At 47.9% G+C, this 17,558-nt stretch overlaps 1 protein-coding gene across 1 annotated transcript in view; it reads right to left on the bottom strand.

Moving 5' to 3' along the window:
- Nucleotides 1-1,939: 1,939 nt before the first annotated feature.
- The window catches only part of LOC135400763 (cell adhesion molecule Dscam1-like), an 85,962-nt gene continuing 70,343 nt past the window's right edge, over nucleotides 1,940-17,558 (bottom strand). The window contains exons 4-15 of the mRNA XM_064632663.1: nucleotides 16,711-16,890; nucleotides 10,869-11,013; nucleotides 10,619-10,767; nucleotides 10,331-10,462; nucleotides 9,683-9,847; nucleotides 9,490-9,560; nucleotides 8,266-8,503; nucleotides 6,476-6,568; nucleotides 5,807-5,995; nucleotides 5,553-5,729; nucleotides 4,824-5,098; nucleotides 1,940-3,987 (exon numbers count right to left, since the gene is read on the bottom strand). Of these exons, the coding sequence (XP_064488733.1) occupies nucleotides 3,910-3,987; nucleotides 4,824-5,098; nucleotides 5,553-5,729; nucleotides 5,807-5,995; nucleotides 6,476-6,568; nucleotides 8,266-8,503; nucleotides 9,490-9,560; nucleotides 9,683-9,847; nucleotides 10,331-10,462; nucleotides 10,619-10,767; nucleotides 10,869-11,013; nucleotides 16,711-16,890 (1,892 nt within the window). The 3' untranslated portion in view covers nucleotides 1,940-3,909. The remainder of the gene's footprint in view (nucleotides 3,988-4,823; nucleotides 5,099-5,552; nucleotides 5,730-5,806; nucleotides 5,996-6,475; nucleotides 6,569-8,265; nucleotides 8,504-9,489; nucleotides 9,561-9,682; nucleotides 9,848-10,330; nucleotides 10,463-10,618; nucleotides 10,768-10,868; nucleotides 11,014-16,710; nucleotides 16,891-17,558) is intronic.

Raw genomic sequence — 17,558 nt, 5'->3', positions numbered from 1 at the left:
TTTCTGACCTGGTGCGTTACGACTCTGGTGCTATACCACGTCAGCAGGCTCTAGGAAAGGTCATGTCGATATGGTACAATCTTAGAATACCATCTCCCCTACTGATGCAGACATTGTGGACTGTAGGGGTTTGAACATTGGAACCAAGGGTATACTGTCGTACCACCTACTCGCCCTCCTGCCTTTTTTTTTCCGTATACTTTGGCCTTTAACTAGTCCACAGTTCCCCCATGGTATGTACGACGTAATATGTGTAGTGACGCAGTTCCGGGACACTGTCATCTAGCAATGTGCGCGGTTCACCAGTCGTGTTAACCGTGGAGTAGTCCCGGAATCGCTCGCAACCCGATAATACAAGAGGCTGCAACGAAGTTATCGTTAATGCTTTGAAACGTAGTGCGCTTATCTTCAACGGGTATCGCCGCGGTACATTGTGCCCCGTTGGCTATGACAGTGTCAGGATAAAGGCTTCATAACTTTAGACCTAGCGTCATTGTAATAGCTTCCTTTGTTTCCTATAAGAGAGACGTGGACAGTGTATCAGGAATATACCAAGACACCAGTTTTCTTTGGCACGAAGTCAATATAACAAGGGCGTCCACGTATTTGATTCACTTGCTTCAAACTATTGCGCGATGGCTAAATTATCATGTTAGATAGTCGCATGCTTCATCTGATAGAGTCTTCGCGCATCCTAATCTTTGCATGCGATATTTTTTGTTGCTGTAAGATACTTCTAGATCAAAATGTGTTTTCTGAGTAGCCATGTTAGCGTACAGGAAATACCATAATTTGGAGTACATATAACTGTTTGGCGACGTCCACTGCGGCGTTTTGTGGGGAACGATGCATAATGACGAGGAATTCAGTGTTACGAAGTACGAATGTAGCCGCGTTGGTCTACCCCATCCTGCAGGAGTATACCACGGCTATCTGAACATTCATTCGGGTTCGAGAGCAATTCAGATTGAAGACGGAAAGATAAGTGAGGGGGGCAAAACTGAAGACATGAAGAGTACATTTCAAGCACAACGACACACCTAGCTTTGCTGCTCTACCGAGTTGTGATACAAAAGTCGCTTGGGCGAAATACACTATGTTTTCGTACTCTTGTAACGAGTGGTAAAACTAGAGTAGTCTGAGAGAGCGTTGCACTTCATGGTCAGGCCCCAGGAGGCAGATCGTGTGAGCGTTCTGAACCATCGCCATTACCTGCATCTTGATATGGTCGGGTTGGTCAGGTACGGAGCACGACAGGACAGCCTTCCATGGTGCTGGCATCTAGACCAGGACACCGTTCTTCCTTTCCATTGAAACGTATATATGGGGACACATTTTTGCCCAAAGGGTATAAAGGATGTGAGATTCTTGATCCAGTGCATGGTTATCGGATAAGCCCCGAACGTGATCTACACATTCTGTGGTCAGCGCTATGTAAGCCTGTCAGAGGTATATGAGTGCAGCCTTCATGAACAAAGTGCCTTCACATTATGGTCGCTCGTACAAGAACGAAAACCTGCTGGGTTTGCACTCTTGGACTGAACTGAAAAGTGGCTTTCTCGTCTCGCTTAGTGGAAGCGACGAGGCGCAGGTTGTATACCACCACAGTTCGCGGCGAATCTATAGAGCAGCACAGCTCATCGTCCTTGCTCACCTCCTATACACTAGGGTACCCTAGGATATCGTTTTTACACGTCAGCAAAACCGCGTCATGCATGTCCAGTCTATTGCAGCCCTTCTTGCGCGTCGGGTGGTCGGACACAGTGGTCGGTGCATTTCGATTCATTGAGCATAGGAGCACCACCTCAAAGCATTCCTTTCGATATATCGTTGGTCGTTTCCCAATCTGCCAACGGGGCCCGACTTGAAGCGCTCCGTGTCCTTCTCAATTGCTTCGGGGTTACGTATATGAGCATGTACACGCAACTCTTACCGTCACTCCTCTACACAACACTGTATTACACCTACTGATTTAGCTTGTTCGTTTACAAAGTTGTGATACACACTATACGATTACCAAGTTCGTAGAAACTGGTTCAGAATATATACATATATGTATTCGTGGGACAACCGCTGCGGTTTCGGACTTCGCCCTGCAAGTGAAAGAATCAACAGTTGCAACAAGTGCACTAAAAATTCATGTGGACTAGTATGGTGTTCCAATATTTCCTCCTTGGCCAGTATCCTCATGGAACCACAGAGCTGCAGAAGGTGTACAGCGTGAAACTCTGTTTACCATAACCCAGTCTGAAACAACATCTGGAAATTGGAATATAAGTAAAAAAAGTTCATGCGACTAGCATAAGCAACGTGGTGCTGCCGAACGCGGCCGGGTTCGTTGTCACCTCGTTGAGTGAACAACGGCTCGGCGGCCGTGCACTCGGCGTCGATGACGTTGCCGACTGTCCATCTGGAGGGTTGACTGACTCCAAAGACCGACGTCGTACATCACTAATCCACCGCACAGACACACAGGTAAACACGCACATACACACACGCACACACTTGTGAGCGAAACGGCGACGTGGCGATCTAGGGGTAAAGATACATTGCAAGAGGGAGTCAGCGACGTCACAGCATCCAACAAGAATGGCCGGGCCGTCGCCTGGTGTCTAACACGTTACTGTTGCTATGACCCATATCAGGACACATTATTTTCTCGTACACATCTTGCGTAGTACAACGAAGTGCACTCATCTTTGCGGCAAATTATGCTAACCTGTTGTTCGGGGGAGGTTCGTGGTTGTTTGGGGAGGGGGTTGTTCGCGGCATATCTCAATGCATACCGCGGGAGCATTTGGTGGTTGCACGACCTTAAGAATCTCGCGGGAGCGATTACGTCACGCAGGTACACTCGATATTCAAAAGCAGCTTCTAAATCTCACAGCACCAAGTCTGCATTCTGGGACATGATAAAACCCTGTAGTATGGAAGTCCCAGCGCATAACGCGGAGCACCATTCTTCAGTTTCGGAAGGAGAGAGAGAGAGAGGAAGGATAAAAGGGCGTGTCGGTTGACTACATTCATCTGGGGACTATACACATGCTCTGTACAGCCTACGGGCGCAACAATTAAGGGCTCATAGGGGGAGGTCATCAGAGAAGCTGGGGAGTATATTCGTTCAAAGGAGGTCCGTGTCTTGAACGCAGGAAATTGAAGAATAAAAGAGGTTGCGAAAGTGTGATCGTATGGAGATTCAAAGACACACATAATAAATATTTCGTTATCACAGAACAATAAATTCGTAGGCGTTGCGAAAAACCGAAAGATACGGAGTCTAAGACCTATTCTAGCAGTGATGACCAGAAGGATATGCTCTACGAGTGGTTCGACTTAGACTGCGTGTTTGTTCACTGGAATGTCGCACTTTAGAATTCGGTGGCATCATACAGTGTCTTTTGGACCACGGTCTGGGCTACACCAATCTTGTAATACAACTGACCTACAGGACACTGAAGTTTAAAGAGAATATCCTGCTGGTCCCTGCGAATCAATACCACTAGCATTTTGAAGACACGTCGACGAAAAGACAATCAAGACACGATATGCGCACACGTACACCACTCTCATGCATGTCCGCCATATAGACCACACACATTGCAGCTACAGATGGGGGCAATCCTATGGGGCAAGGGAAGATGTTATGCACACCTAGAGTTCACAGTTCAAGTTCGAACGCGACGGCCATGTTGTTCGGCTGCGTTCCGCTATCATCTGTGTCCGATTTGTACGTATTGAGCTGGGAGTCGTCGGACTGTTCCTCTGTTTTGGTGTTGGTAGTCGCAGTGGACGCGGTGTCCGGTTCACTGGCAGAGTTCTCCTGTCCGTCTGGCCTTTCGCTATCACTCACATCCTCTGGCTTGGTAATCACTACGTCATGGATTGCACATCTTTCCACATGCACCAATTCTAAGCTGCGATGTCGTAGTGGTGGATCTCCGCAGCTTCTTCTGTGATGTTGTCCGCACATTGGGTATCCAGGATGTCCTACGGACAGACGAACATAAGGAGTTACGTACTCGTCGACGTTAAAATGTGGCCTTCCTTCGTTTCATCATGAACGCCTGTCCGTCGCCCTATTACAGGTCTACGCAAACAGTGAAGCCTGCGAAAGATGCAACGCAACCAGCACGTGGTCAGCGCTTGTAGCACGGGTAAATATGCGGGAGTAGCCAGCAATGCATTTCGTCTTTCGCAGGCATCGTTTGAGTAAAAAAAAAAAAATGGCATGCCTGTGAATCGAAAGAACGGCTTCTATTGTAAGCCGGCAAGCAGAACACACGCAAATGAAAAAGAAAGGGCTGCATGTGCCTGGAGATGTACAGACTGAAAAGTTGGTCCACTAGATAGTCCTCTGGTTTCTTAGGATGCGCATTATGTGCATTGAATACGTTCTTTTTAATGATGATTTTAAAAAAATCGGAGATGATGAATGATTGCCATTATGGTCGTACGTCGATGCCACCCCGACTTCAGAGGAACACCCTTGGACAAACCAGAACAGCGCACACACCAAGACAGCCATTCCAAGGAAGGGTTTTCGTGCAACAATCTCTCACACTTGTTCGTTTCCTGACTTGAAGCTATACTGAGAAAAGCATTGGGCGAACAGAATGGAACCACAAGACGGCAACAAAAAAGGAAGAAACGCCTCGACCGAATCTAGATGGGAGAGCCTCTCCGGGCAACGAGAAGAGAGGAGGGTGGGGGGCCTTACTCAATCGCACACTCCCGCCAGCCGTCAGCGTCATAGACGCCCAGATGTCGCACCACAACCCCGAACGCTGCTCTTGCCAAGGTGGCGGCGGCTGCAGGACACGTACCTGGGAGAGCGAGGCTCCCTTGGCGCTGCGACACAGCCGCCCAGGAGTCTCTTTCTCCATCGGAGCTCGCAGGGGCAACGTCGCATACGGTGCCGGGTACTGCGGTATCTGCGAAGACGGAAGGAGAGGACGGGATCCACCTCCGCGTTCGGCGTCCACGTGGCGAGGAGTTCGCGGCCCAAATCTGTGGTCTACGTCCACGTAACGCTGGCTAGGAGGGCGACCCATCGTTCCAACCATCGGCCCGTTGGACTTCATGGCCTTCATCGATGAAACTGGAAATGGAAAGTTTCTTGAACACGCCATAGTAAAATATTATATGTAATCCAATAACGAGAAACCGTGGCTTGGGCAGAAGTTTTGCAATTCAGTTGCGGACTAGTCGGACTAGAACATCAATTACGTATTTAGCGTCGTTACACAATTATAGGGTTCGATAGACTGGTCCTTAGCACTAAGTTGTTGTTGATTACTTTCTCAATGTGAGTTATCAATCTCCATTTAGTGTCTCGTTAAAAAATGAGACTACGTCTAGCAGCTACGTGGAAAGCGCGCCGCTGCGATCTTTGCTGCCAGACTTCACACAGGATGTCTAGCAGAATCACAAAATGGTCTTCTCAGAGTCACCTCGTGGAAATGTCGCTACATATCCCCGACACTGTCAAATCCTTCCGACATCCGCAATGACTATGCGCAGTGTATGGAAACGGGTGTTGTTGGGTGACTCACTCGCAATATCCTTGTACTTCCTTCGTTCACGGCTGACGAAGAGGCAAGCTCCGGCAATAACGAGGACAACGACGGTGAGCGATGCTGCCGCAGGTGCCACAACCGACATTCTCAAGTAGACCGGTAGCTCTCGGCTCTGGCTTCCGTGAGGAGCTGGCATCGACGCGTCCGCCAGGGCTACGCAAACAAGTAAAATGCATTCAACCCATGTTCTCATAAAGTACCTAATGCCCATCAATAGAAGCGCACTGTACCTCCTCCTTCTGTCAGGACAGATATGATCTCGCTAGGTTCGCTGACGGAACCTTCCCCAGCGGCTTGCAAGTAGATGTTGTACCGTGTCGCCTCCCGAAGTCCATTTAGCGTGTATTTCGAACTGTCCGTCTGAGGAACGGTCAGCTCACGCCACGGACCACTTTCTTCTCGGTATGACATGATGTAATCTGCGTAAAGAACCCAAAAGAGTTGCAGGTCTACACACTATATAACCGCGGAGCTTTGACGCGTGACACGCTTCTCGCTAAATATCGTTCCAAAGTGACATCGCCCTCTGTTATGATTTGATTGGAAAGACACGGATTGAAGCTTCACGTCGCAACACGGTCTGCGCCAACCACTGTGCCGCATGATAAGTGTTACGGCTTCTGATATGAGGGAAGTGCCGAGCGTACTCCTTTTTGGGACAATTAACGTCGCTGTATTACACTCTAAAATCTGAGCTTCACCGCATAGCACACTCCTAGCTTAGCATCATCCCGAATGACTATGTTTTCGCGGAAACTGCGAATATTTATATGACTAGCTAGATTAGATTAGACGAAAACGAAAAATATGGAGATGAACTGACCAAGTAACAAAGGTACCCTACTAACTTTTCCATCAAACAACAACCTTTCTATTGTTGGGATTCCAAATATACGTACGGGTAACCGGTGGTCCTGGAGGTTGTTGCCAGTGGGCAACAATGGATAATCGTTCGACGGTTTCCAGCCACAGCCTCGGGGGAAGCGGGGGTTCTACATTGAAAATGCACATATGAGTTGTAGACGCTATCCTCTGGATACGACGCAAATAATTATTCTCGTATACTCCGTAAGAGGAATATATATAACGTGTCTCTGCAAAGGTCATTCGCTGGTTACAAGCGATTGTGAACGTATACAGACATTGGGCCCGTTAAGTAGCGGCTCTACAGAGCGTGTTCCGCCCACTCTGTCCCCCTCTCTCCGGAGTCCGGAGCCTCTGCAAAACGAGTTTTTAAGGGGGACACAGGCGATCTACTTAACGTTCGCTTTCGGAGAGGGTTAGCTGCACCATCCCAAAATTGTTTTCTTCAGTTTGCTCTTCTCGCGCGTACTAAGGAAGTAATACATTCGGCGCCAGCGTGCAGAGCATGCTAGCAAACGACAAAACCATTATTTTCATTCGCAGGGATCTGGAAAACTCCAGTAAGCTTGTCGAATTTGTTGACTGCAATCAGTTCCCAGGCTGCTACTCTAGGGAATGACATCATTTTGGCCTAAATATCACGGGCCGACGGGCCGAGAGAAGCGATTTTGTTGCGACTCCCATAGACTCCCACGTATTGAAAATTTGAGAAATTTTAATTCGCCAAAAGTCACTGGATCACGTCAAGCCTTCAAGAATGTGTCATTCCCTAGATAAACGTGAGGAGAACACGCCTGTACTTGTTTCGTATAGAAATTTAGCAAGTTTACGGGAACCCCGCGAACAAAAATTCGCCATAGACTTTCCTAAGGCGTGAGTCCGCCTTAAGCCAAGAGAGCGTTGCGTGTGCAAAGCACCTAATACCTCTAGGTGTCACTGAATATTCTTTACCGACAGAGCCGTCTCCCGATCCGGCTGTTTGCAACCTTGAAAAGATTAATTAAGGTACAGGTGGGTCCAACCGGAGAGGAGGTGGAGAGTTGTGGGTAGTAGCGCGTGAGCGCCACACTCCGCAAAAGGAGATGCCCCGTTTCGTAAAATGGAGCGTGCTCCATGCGCTCCGGAGCGGCTACTTAACGCGCCCATTGGTACGCTATACTGTATCGTAGATGTGTGAACATCAGCATAATTCTTTCCTATATATTAATTGAACTTGCATACACTTTTCCCAATGATAATACAGCTACGAAATGCAAAAGCAGAATACAATTCATGAAATATACGTGGAGCCTATTACAGAAGCGCCGTTTGGCAAAAAATTTTGGCGCAATACAGTGTAAAAGTTTGCATTTTGCTGAGCTATACACTCTTAAAAATGGTGTGGTGGTGGTGCTGAAAGTGCTCGCCGTTGTCGGCCTCACAGCGATGGGCAACGTCACGACTGACGCCCTGGGGGAATGTGAGTCCTGGGCCGACTTCTAAAGGAACTCTGCCGACATATGTCTAAAAGCGTCTGAGGAAAACCCAGGAAACACGGACTCTTAAAAATAACCTTCATCTCATAGCACGCTCCAGCCAACCATCATCTCGAATGATAACGCGTACGCCTTTTTTGTGACACTTATGCTGTTCATAATTGTCACAAAAAAGGCGTAAGCCCCCGTTTTCAACAAATCAGGACATATAACGATATCATTCCAAATGATGGTTGGGTAGTAGCGTGCTATGAGGTGAAGTTCGTTTCTAAGAGTGTTGTTGAAGAAGTCCGCACTTGAAATGCACAGATCAAGAGGTAAATTCGTATTGGACCAAAACGTATTCTCACCCGAGTCTGAGGTCTTCGCGGTAACCGCCGGCGAATCGGGGCCCGATCCTGCGCCGTTATAAGCCTTTACAACGATGCTGTATTCCGTAGCCCGCCGGAGCCCGGACAGCAAATGCTCTTCCTCCGGTTTATTCGTTGCTGGGGACGACTGGTAGCTATATGGGTCTTCAGATGCTTTTGCCTTGTAGCCGATGTAATACCCTAGCAATTTGCCGTTCCAATTCTCCTTGGGAGGGGCCTGCACAAGTTTGGAGCGATCCAGAAGTGATAGCAAATCGATGTTCCGTCGGTAACGAGTAGACCGCTACCCGAGAAACGTCATCATGACGTTGGTACACAGACTGAAACCGAAACAAATGGGAAGGGGAGGGCTGGGTTCTACGAATGGGCACTTGTTCGCTTCCTCCTATTGAAAGAAACTAGGAATCATCGTAACTTTTAGGAACCATCGTAATCCTCTCAAGACCGTGGCTTTCGCTCGTGATCTTATTCGCCCCTAGATTCGAGCGTAGTTCAAGTCTACCAAATTGGTGGCGCTGTCGAACACTATGACGTCATTTGTTTACAAACAGGAAGAGGTCCATTCAGAACGACGGTGTTCATTTGACGGTGATGATGATGATAATGACGATGATGATGATGGATAGAAGAAAAAACAGGAAGGTATGTAGCACGGCCTTCATTGTTATTTCGCTTTCTACCATAAGAATTTGAATGATTCAGTCCAGTCCAAAATTCAAATGTGGTACCGGCCGTCTTCCGCTGACGCAGGTGAAGTAACCGCGAATGAAGATAAGAAATATGTTATTCTTCATAGTAGAAACCTAAATTAGGTAAGCAGATTGTATGTTTTAAAAGGCGTAAAGCCTTGTTTCTTCGATATGAGAAAGTAGCATTTAAAAAATTATTTAGGCAGGCGCCTGGTTCACTTTCCCTAGTTTATTCAGCATCAAAGCTGCGTCCTGTCCGAATGCGGCATCCTTTCTAGCTGTAGCAGTGCATCCAGCACGCAATCGGCGCGCGTGCAAGAAGCGCTGTACGCAAACAATACACACAGTCCCGCACTCAAATGATAGATCAGAATATGAACCCTAAAGAAACGCAATGTCAAACCACAAAGTCATATTCGGAGGAACTACATCCTGAAAACTGGTGTCAGCTAAACATCCGCAATGACCACGCACTAGCTGCTTCTAGACTCGTCGACTGAGTGAGTCAACTCACCTTCCACTTGATTCGAAGAACTGACGAACCTCGAGCTTCAGCACCGAGGTCGGTAGGTGCTGCTCCAGGCTCTTGAAAGGAAATTGATTTTTTTTTTAAGTTAAGGAAACAGGGGACTCTCTTATCAGTGCGGAACACATCGCGGAACTACACGCCATAGGCATGCACGTTTTAATTCAGTTCAAAATCTCACCTTCTTCCTTTGTTTGGAACTTTTGGCTCTCCGAAGGCGAGCCCCGTCCTACTGTGTTCTCGGCCAAAGTTCTGGTAATGTACGACGTCCCAGGTTGCAAGTCACGCAAAAGCGCAACTGTCTGCGGGGCACTGACGACGAGTTCCTCCAGTCTATGTGCAGCTCCTGCCAAAGGAAAAAAAGAAATGTAGGACTCAGGTTAAGGGGGTTCTTCGCTTCGCTGTTTAAAACAACGGAGCTCGTACACGACGAATTTTGAGGAGAGCATAGCTCGCCTAGCGGCGCTGTATACATTTGGGCTTGTCCTGTCTATAGGGTGCAGAAGTATGCGCACATTATGTGAGTGTAACGACACAAAAACACATGTTCGCTCTGAAAACAGAACTTCACCACGTAACATGCTCATAGCCCACCATCATCCACAATGATTGCGTTGCGTTCATGTTTTTCTTTTCTTTTTGAATGGGGGCATGCACCGTGTGGGCGTAGAAGGACGGTAAAGGCTTTAACATCTCGTTCTCGCCATACGCAGGTATTGCGGCTGCTAACAGGCCTCCCCTTTAGACGTGATGTGCACTTCCTCGCAATTAGTGCGCTCACCACGCATTGCACAAACGGGTTAATAAGAAGGAGCAACGGTAAGCTTACCGTGATCTTTCCAGTACTGCACAATGTACTTGGACACAGGGCTGTTTCCGCTGTATGGCGCGGTCCATTTCACGCTAGCTGACCGACTCCACGTTTGGTCAACCTTTATGTCCGCCGGAGCCGATGGAACCTCTGAAAATGTACGTCTTCACTAAACGCCCTTGCAATGTGTTCGGGAACTAATGGTTTGAAAAGCCAGAGTTGCTACAGTAAAAGTAGTGCAGCATGGATAGCGTAGTGCGCATAGGAGGGATAAAGCGATAGTTACTCAGACGTGAAAAAACTTGCCTAAGACGACGAGCTTGATGTTCCTCTTGTCAGATCCGAACCCGTTTTTAGCGACGCAAGTAAATATCCCAATGTCTTGGCGTTCAGCATCCTGCACGTGCAGCTCTGACGCGGTCCCGCGGTCCGTTACACTTTCGAACACCTGCCTCCTGGATAGATAAGGATAAATAGTTTGGTAAGTCCTACGGGACAACAGTTTAATATGACATGTAATCGACAACCCGACAATTTTTTGCATGGAACCACGTGCCTGGGAGAGTCGAGAGGCAGAGTCTTGTCGTTCCACTGCCAAGAAACAGCCATGGGACTGTCGCCGAGCGCTTCGCAGCGCAGGATGGCAGTGTCGCCCTTCCGCACGCTCTCCACGCTGTACTTCTGTTCAAATCTTGCGGGCACTGTGAGGAAAAGAGAAGAGAAAGAACTTGGAAATGTCTCACCGTCTAAGCAACGCAAGTTATTCTTTGGGAATATGTGTAGATCGCTACGACGGCTGCACACACTGCGTAAGTAGAATGATGATGTGAGCCGCCGCCATAGCGGTTCACTGCCCGACTGCTTTTGTGGAAGGAGGCACCGAGGAATGGCTGTGAGAAACTGCCTTGTTAGATCTCATCTAGTATACCAGTGTGGGATAGGAACTCCGCAACAGTCCCTGAATCTGCTGCGTGGGGTTATACCACCGCCTGAGAATTTTCGCGATGTCAGCCAATGTACAACGGATAAGTTCCCTGTAATCGCAGAATATCTTATACACACTTGAAGTAGCAGCTTTTACGTATACATGCCGTTTTCACCGTTTCCGGCTTGGTGCCAAAACGACATCCGGTTTCACAGCAAACACGCTCCGCGCCACCCACTGTGCCGATTGATACACTTATCGCTTCTGATTTCATGAGAGAGAAGGTCGTATACGCCTTCTTGTGGCAATTCAAACTGCTACAAAAAGGTATGCCTCCCATTTTCAACAAATCAGGAAAGCGAAAGATATAATTCTACATGGCGGCTGGTTCCGCGCGTGCTTTGTCGCGGAAGGACCGGAAGTCTTTGTGGCACCGGAAGTTGTGGCGGGGGCTTATTTATGTTTACCCCCGAGAATGTCATCTAAGAATATTTTAGTTATCTCACCACTCACCTGTAGTCGTAATTATCGCTTTCATGTACATTCGTACTTTCAGATTTCAGATTCAGATTCAGATTTATTTGACAAGAACAATATTATACAAGAGGTTACAACATACATATAGGGGTCCCGTAGTTATCCACTACTGTGGGGACCCCGGATGATTACAAATCTTGACAAGAGACAACTCAGTTAACAATTAGAATAATAGGCAAACCTCACCCCGTTTTCCTCTACAACACTATACTCTACATACGTATTCGTATCACACATATATCACGCTGGTATATAGGACGCACCCATCACTTCTACTCCAATCACAATAATTTGATTGCATCTGCCACGCCCACCTTAAAATCTTCACAGGTAGAAACACAAACTGGCCTCTTTGCGATTCCGGTTGCGCAACGGTGAAGATTTCCTGCGTGAAAATAAATATACTTTCCCCATCCTTTTCCTCTCTGCGAAGGCACGGCCGTAAAATGCGTCAATTCACGCGTAGAACACGCGCTATTCTGGATGGCAGTCCTGCATGTGGCGCGAGGTCGTTCGGGCGTCTGCTGCAAGTGACGTGAAGATTACGGCCCATGTATCCACTTTTGCTAGAGGAGTGCTACGGAAAATCGAAACGCAGATGGATCCGTTCTATATACCGCTTTCGTTTTGTATGGCCATATGCTTAGATGGTTCACGACGTACGCTGTTGTACGATAGGAACTGCACGAGATAAATTGAACTGCAAAAAGATGAAGAAAAAAAAACATTGAGATGTAGACTCCATCAGTGTGGATGGAACTGTTATCGATGGTCTGCCGGGATTTCCTGTTTTCTTGAAACGAGTGCAGCAATCTCGAGACGATGCGTCCATCTTAATTCGGTTTTGTTCAATTCTCGAATCTCGCATATAAAAGTCAAGTAAGGTATGCAGAGTGAATCCACTACATATTTCTGCGGCGCCTTATCGGGCGGAGTGTTTTCTGAGCACTGCGGTTCAATTTGTCTAATGTGTTTTTAAGAAACAATGCACTTCGAGTATTTCTTCGGGGTGTGCGATTCAAAGCTCTAGTAGTCAAAGGCCGCAACCTGCAGTCTTAAAAATGAACTTCACCGCATAGCATGCTCCTAGCCAACCATTATCTCGAATGATATCATTATCTGCCCTTTGTTGAAAACGTGATGTGTACGCCTTTTTTGTGACACTTATGCTGTTCATAATTGTCACAAAAAAGGCGTACACCTCCCGTTTTCAATAAATGAGGGCGGATAACGATATCATTCGAGATTATGGTTGGCTAGGAGCATGCTATGCGGTGAAGTTCATTTTTAAGAGTGCACCATGGAAGGCGTTCAAACACGTGTTAACTCGCAAATGGCGACTTCTAGCGACCGACGACGACAGAGCACGCTCCTCGCCAACGATCATCCCGAATGACAACGTTCTTTCCCTTGATTTGATGAAAACGGGGAGGCAATTTTTGTGGCAATTGTGAACTGCATAATGCCACAGAAATGGCATACGCCCCCGTTTTCAGCAAATCAGGGGAAAGAACGATGCAACTCGGGATGATGATTGGCTAGGAGCGTGCTATGTGGTGAAGTTCATATTTAAGAGTGGAGGACGACTACACTCTTAGAAATGAACTTCACCGCATAGCACGCTCCTAGCCAACCATAATCTCGAATGATATCGTTATCTGCCCTGATTTGTTGAAAACGGGAGGCGTACGCCTTTTTTGTGACAATTATGAACAGTATAAGTGTCACAAAAAAGGCGTACCCTCCCGTTCTGAACAAATCAGATAACGATATCATTCGAGATTATGGTTGGCTAGTTGGAGCGTGCTATGTGGTGAAGTTCATTTTTAAGAGTGTACGATGCTACAATCATGTGAGGCGGCACGCCAGCCTGACTTGTATCGTCACAGTCTGCCTTGCGGCTTCTTCGGTTCCGTACAGCACTGCATTAGATACACAGTTTTTTTTTTTTTTGCCTTTACAGAATTTTTATTAAAAAGCTATAAGAGCAGCGTAGATGCCGTTTTTGCAGTTGAGTTCTACGGCCAAGGGGACATCCTCTCGAAGAAAGATGACTACAAAATGACTAATTACTTAAAATTCGTTAATTAACGTTTTAATTAGGGGATTCCGGTCAAAAGCGAGATAGCAGCTTGAGAGACTATCCTGGTTGCAAGCCATTTCACGTTTAACAAATCTTGAAACACGCACGTGCGCTAAAATATCCATCCACGAATTCTGATATGCAAATGAGCTGAAACCGAAACCACGGCGACGAACGGGAACGCGGGGAGTAGAGTCACTAAATAGGGAGCAGAGTAGCGACACCGAGCCACGCCGGCGAGCGAGACCGCCATCTTGGGTCCGGCGTGGCTACGTCGCCGAGCAATGAGACGCCAATCTCCCCCTTCTCCGCCGGAAAACAGCGCGCAGTCGAGCGTGCTCGCAATCGAGGAAATCGGTTTTGGATGGAGGGGACTCAACATGGACGGCGCGTTCTTGGAAGGAGAAACCACGTGACACGAAAGGCCCAATCGCGGACACCGAACTGCAGCTCCGGCGCGGAAAAGGCATGCGATACTCTGTACCCCTATTTAGTGACACTAGCGGGGAGTACAGCGCTCATTTCACGTCAGAGAGCCACGTGATTTGAAGCGGCGGACATGATTGGAGTAGGTGCCGCTGAGCTGGCCAGATAAACTGCTTTTCGACAAGCTTCCACCGGCGAGGGTGATGGGCTCCTGAGGCGCGCCTTTTCGGTTTTGGTTCATTTGCATATCAAAATTCGGGGATGGATATTTTAACGCACGTGCGTGTTTCAGGTTTTGTTAAACGTCGAATGGCGTTCAATAAGGATATAGTCTCTCAATCTGCTATCTCGTTTTCGCCCGAAATTCCCTAATAAGTGAAATTCCGTCAGAGTTAATTAATGAATTTCATGTAATTAGTCATCTTGTAGCAACACATACTCTCTTCCAGAGTATGTCCGTAGAACTCAACTGCAAAAACGACATCTACGCTGCTCTTATAGCTTTTTTTATAAAAATTCTGCAAAGGCTAAAAAAAACACCCTGTAGATCACTACATACAGCATCTTCGAAGCTGTTGTTCCGACTCCAATGTAGAGCAGTCCCATGTTACTCTACTATGTTCTGGCACATGTTGAACAGTCTTTAGGTCTCGAATTTCACTTGCTTAAATTTTACGCTGGTTTCATAAAAAGGTCAAAATGTCACGAAGCCACACATGGTGGAGACATGCCTATACCATAACTCGACGGACGGATGACTCAACTAATTGCGGCAACATCAAGCTTCCCGTAGGTTTCAGACCGGAAACGCAACTACAGTTCCTAGAGTCTGCTCTGATGGAACCTAGCCAGAAATCCCGTTTCATGCCTTCTCATTCCTGCCCTTGTACTGTCAGGAATACGTCTCAGACGAAATGCAGTGCAGCACATACGCTCGTCTGTATAGGTGGCGTGCATAGCTTTACCCGTGGTTTTTCTCTCTTTCTGGTGAACCGGCTTACGCAAATGCACCCCACCTATAGCTTATGCAACTTCCTTCTGTTTTTAGAAATGTGTGCCAATGTGCTACATTGTACACGCGACGTCCCACCGGTTCTTTGGCAAATCTCATATCGTTGCGGTCGTTGAGTCGGTACAACACATCACCGATGACGTTACACAGTCCGCGCGTTCTGGGTCGCTGGTCAGTTGAGGTCAGCGTTTCCGGAGCCCCGAACAGCCGACTTTCCCTCAGACGCTTTCAGACATATGTCGGCACAGTTCCCTTAGAAGTCGGTCCAGGACGCGCATTCCCCCAGGACGTTAGTCGTGACGTTGCCCACCTCAGTGAGGCCGACAATGGCGAGACCTTTCACCGCCACCATCACCACCAGAGTAGCAGACGACAGACGAGTAGCAAACAACATTTCTCTGAACCAATCAGCAAGCGTGGACTCTGTAGCGTCAGCGCGAGGTCACAGGCAGATCACAGGCTGGTACTGCTCTCCACCACCGTTGCGCACGGTCGCTTTTTGCGGCGCACTTTACATACAATTTCTGCGATAATTATGACTGTGGGGTGAATTGCTTCTCATGGTGCATCTTACTGGCCTGCTTAACAGTAAAGAAACAGAGTGTTAAAAATGACCTCTGCGCTACTTTAAGTCTCTGCTGTAGCCTTGTGGCAAGTGTCATTCCACAAGGTGCTTGTTTTTCTTGGCCCGTTGGCCTTACGCGTCGCCCCTGCCAACTGCGTACGTGCGAGAGTCGTGCTGACTTATCGTGACACCGTGGGTGGCACCGCGGAATCCGCTGCTAATGGGTGAAGCATTGCGGTTATGTTGTTTGGCTTTGGGCGTTATTTCTAGGACCTAGTGTCGTCTGTGCAGCACTCCACCAGGAGGCTTTTTACGGTCGACGTCGGTGCAAAAAGCATCCCTTCTGTACCAGAGACGAAGTCGTAAAGCGAAAGGAAACGGTTACATAACATCCGCAATGATTCGCGGTATGTCGAACAGTTTCCGTTTTAATAACGGTTATCGCTCCGGCTGCCGTATTCCTTAGAGATACTCATAACTCGAAATGCGAAAATTGGAATATGTTATATCTCCAACAGATGTGCGAATGAGGACGACTATGGCAACGGGGAAACCTGAACACCCCGTGAGCATTCGGAACATATTTAAAATTTTGGTAAGTCGGAAATCTTCAATCTTGACCAATCCTTCAGATGGTAATGGGACGGAGGTCAGCTGTTCCACATCATCGTCGTTTTCATATCTGTATCTCGATGACTGTCGTCGTCATTTTCATATCGATATTTCCGCTAATAGAGATTTTAATTTTGCTCAACTACGCAATTAAGCAAGCGTTGAAGACAAAAAAAAAAAAAAACTTTTAGCCTTCCAACGCGTCTTCAACGCGCTTGCTCCAGCAGGGAGTACGTACCGTGTAAGGAGAGGCGTATGGTCTTGTCCAAGTCGTTCCCCCTGCCATTGGAAGCGGTACAGCGGTACCGGCCCGCGTCAGGTGGCTTCAGGTCTCGCAGATCCAGCGTTCCGTTGGGGAGTATAGACATTCGATTACTGCTTGCCAGCGGCCGGAATTCCCCAGTGCCATCCGCCGAGTCTGCAATGGATTCAGACATATTTATCTTTCTCATACCCAACCCTCATACCTCTGCAAAGGTTGCAAGTGCGTTCCACACAGCATAATGAACACGGCGTCAGCGCCCGTAACCACATGCAGTATACACATGTGCGGAAACCGGCTGCGGGCTGCCGCTGGGCGGCAAGAAAGAACGCTTGCCGCCCAGCATCCGCTACCGCGTACGGTTTCCGCGGCTCTAAAGATTGTTGCGTGTGTCGTCTCTGGTAGCGTGGCAACACACCAATGAAAGGACCATGAGCCAATTCAGGGTACAAGCAAATGAAGTTAACTATTTACATAAGTACAAGAGTTGGATGATACAGGGAAACTGTCGGCGATCCGTCCAGCCTGCTCATCGTCGGTTGAGAGAAAAGACGCCTCGGTCACTCTGGTCTCCGCTTTTATCTCTTCGGTCGGCATGAGAAAGCATTCCCCGAATCCTTTGTTGGGTGCGAGAAACTGTGGCAGTGTCTTGGAGCGAATGTCTCTCGGACGGGTCCCCCAAAACAAGGAAAGGCGACACCTTCGTGGAACTGAGGGCCATCTGCAGCTCGTCCCAGTGCCGAAACGTCTTCCACGAAAACTCGCGCAGATCGTGTTACACGTACACTTTTCTGCTACAGTGTAGGAACGTAACAGCTCCTCCG

This window comes from Ornithodoros turicata, chromosome 7 (assembly GCF_037126465.1).
Source record: "Ornithodoros turicata isolate Travis chromosome 7, ASM3712646v1, whole genome shotgun sequence".
Classification (NCBI taxonomy): domain Eukaryota; kingdom Metazoa; phylum Arthropoda; class Arachnida; order Ixodida; family Argasidae; genus Ornithodoros; species Ornithodoros turicata.
This window is presented reverse-complemented; position numbering and strand designations above follow the sequence as displayed.